The sequence below is a fragment of the Trichechus manatus genome, unplaced genomic scaffold (assembly GCF_000243295.1).
Source record: "Trichechus manatus latirostris isolate Lorelei unplaced genomic scaffold, TriManLat1.0 scaffold00112, whole genome shotgun sequence".
Lineage (NCBI taxonomy): Eukaryota > Metazoa > Chordata > Mammalia > Sirenia > Trichechidae > Trichechus > Trichechus manatus.
The window spans coordinates 4,737,757-4,739,462 of NW_004444048.1; the positions used below are offsets into that span (position 1 = coordinate 4,737,757).

Below are 1,706 nucleotides of genomic sequence, written 5' to 3' on the forward strand. Positions count from 1 at the left end.
TATTGTAGTACTATCTATTTTTCCCTTCAATTCTATCAGTGTTTGCTTTATATATTTAGATGCCCCAATGTTGGGTGCATATATATTTATTATTGTTAAATCTTAATTAATTGACCTTTTTATCACTATATAATGACCATCTTTATCTTTTTTGACAGATTTTGTCTTAAAGTCTACTTTGTCTTATATTAAGACAGCTCTCTTTTGGCTATTATTTGGAGGGAATATTTTTTTTCCATTCTTTCACTTTCAACTTATTTGTATCATTGGGTTTAAGGGGTGTCTCTTGTAAACAGCACATAGTTGGATAGTGTTTTTTTATCCATACTGCCACTCTCTGCCTTTTGATTGGTATATTTAGCCCATTTACATTCACTGTAATTACTGATGAGAAGTGACTTACTTCCGCCATTTTGTTATTTGTTTTTTGTGTGTCTCAAGCCTTCTTTGTCCTTGTCCTTTAGTACTGCTTGCTTTTGTGTTCTGTCGGGTTATTGTAGTCAGCCTTTTTGGTTTCCTTCTCCTTTCCTTTTGTGTATTTTTTAATATATTTTCTGAATGGTTGCATGAATATTACACTTAAGAGCTTGTATTTATAACATTCTAGGGTAGGTTGGTACCAACTTAACTTCAGTAATATATAAGAAATTCCGTATCTACACCATTCTTCTCCCACCCAGCCTTTTGTTGTTATCAATAATTACATCTTTATATTTCATGTGCCTGTAACACGATTTTATCCATGCTTTTTATATATTTGTTAATAAAAAACAGGAAGGACAAAAAATTTAGAATTATCAAGCATGAATATCTTATTCCTAGCCCCTATACTTGGAGCCCTGGTGGTGCGGTAGTTAAGAGTTCGGCTGACCAAAAGGTCAGCAGTTCAGATCTACCAGTTGCTGCTTGGAAACTCAATGGTCAGTTCTACTCTTTCCTATAGGGTCGCTATGAGTCAGAATCGACTCAGTGGCAATGGGGTTTTTATACTTGTCCATGCATTTCCCTTTATTAGGGATTTTTCTTTTCATGTATAGCTTTGAATTACTTTCTAGTGTCTTTATATATATACATAATGTATATAAATGTATTTTGAAAATCTATAAAGTATTATAAAAACATTAGTTAGGGTATAAATCCATCACATTTAAGTACAAACCTATAAAGGGCTTTGATCTCCTATGAGGTAATAATTCTTTATTATACACAATTCTTATAATGATAAGTCCAACATAGTTTGTCCATAAAAGTTAGTGACATGCAAGAATTCTAACTTTTAAAAGTTCTGAAAATAAATCAAAAAGCCACAGTCCCCACTAGAAAAGAATACTACATGAACCACTTCAAACCTTGGCTCCCGATTTCTCCTGAGTAAACTGACAAATGTTTCTATTTCTTTTGCTGTGATATGTTTCTCTAGCAGTTTTCTGTTGTTGTGCAACAAAGCTGTGATGGTATCTTCTGCCAAAATATCGTAGCCAATCTGGGACTGCATGACACAGAAATTCTTAGCAATATATTCCTGCAAAGAAGAAAGGCTGTCAGAATGGGCTGTCAAATTGCTTAGAAATGACAGGCTCTATTAGGGTTGGCAACATTGATTAATTTATTCATAACAGAGAAGTCACTAAAAATTATTGTCAAAAGAAGAGAAAATAAATATTTCTTCAATACATAGATCTTTTTTTGAGGAAGGAAATGAAACA

General features: G+C 32.8%; 1 protein-coding gene across 1 annotated transcript in view; it reads right to left on the bottom strand.

Annotated features, from left to right (window-relative positions):
- Positions 1-1,706, bottom strand: part of ITPR2 (inositol 1,4,5-trisphosphate receptor type 2) — a 596,492-nt gene that overhangs the window by 397,649 nt on the left and 197,137 nt on the right. The window contains exon 16 of the mRNA XM_023738100.1: positions 1,350-1,522. Within this exon, the coding sequence (XP_023593868.1) occupies positions 1,350-1,522 (173 nt within the window). The remainder of the gene's footprint in view (positions 1-1,349; positions 1,523-1,706) is intronic.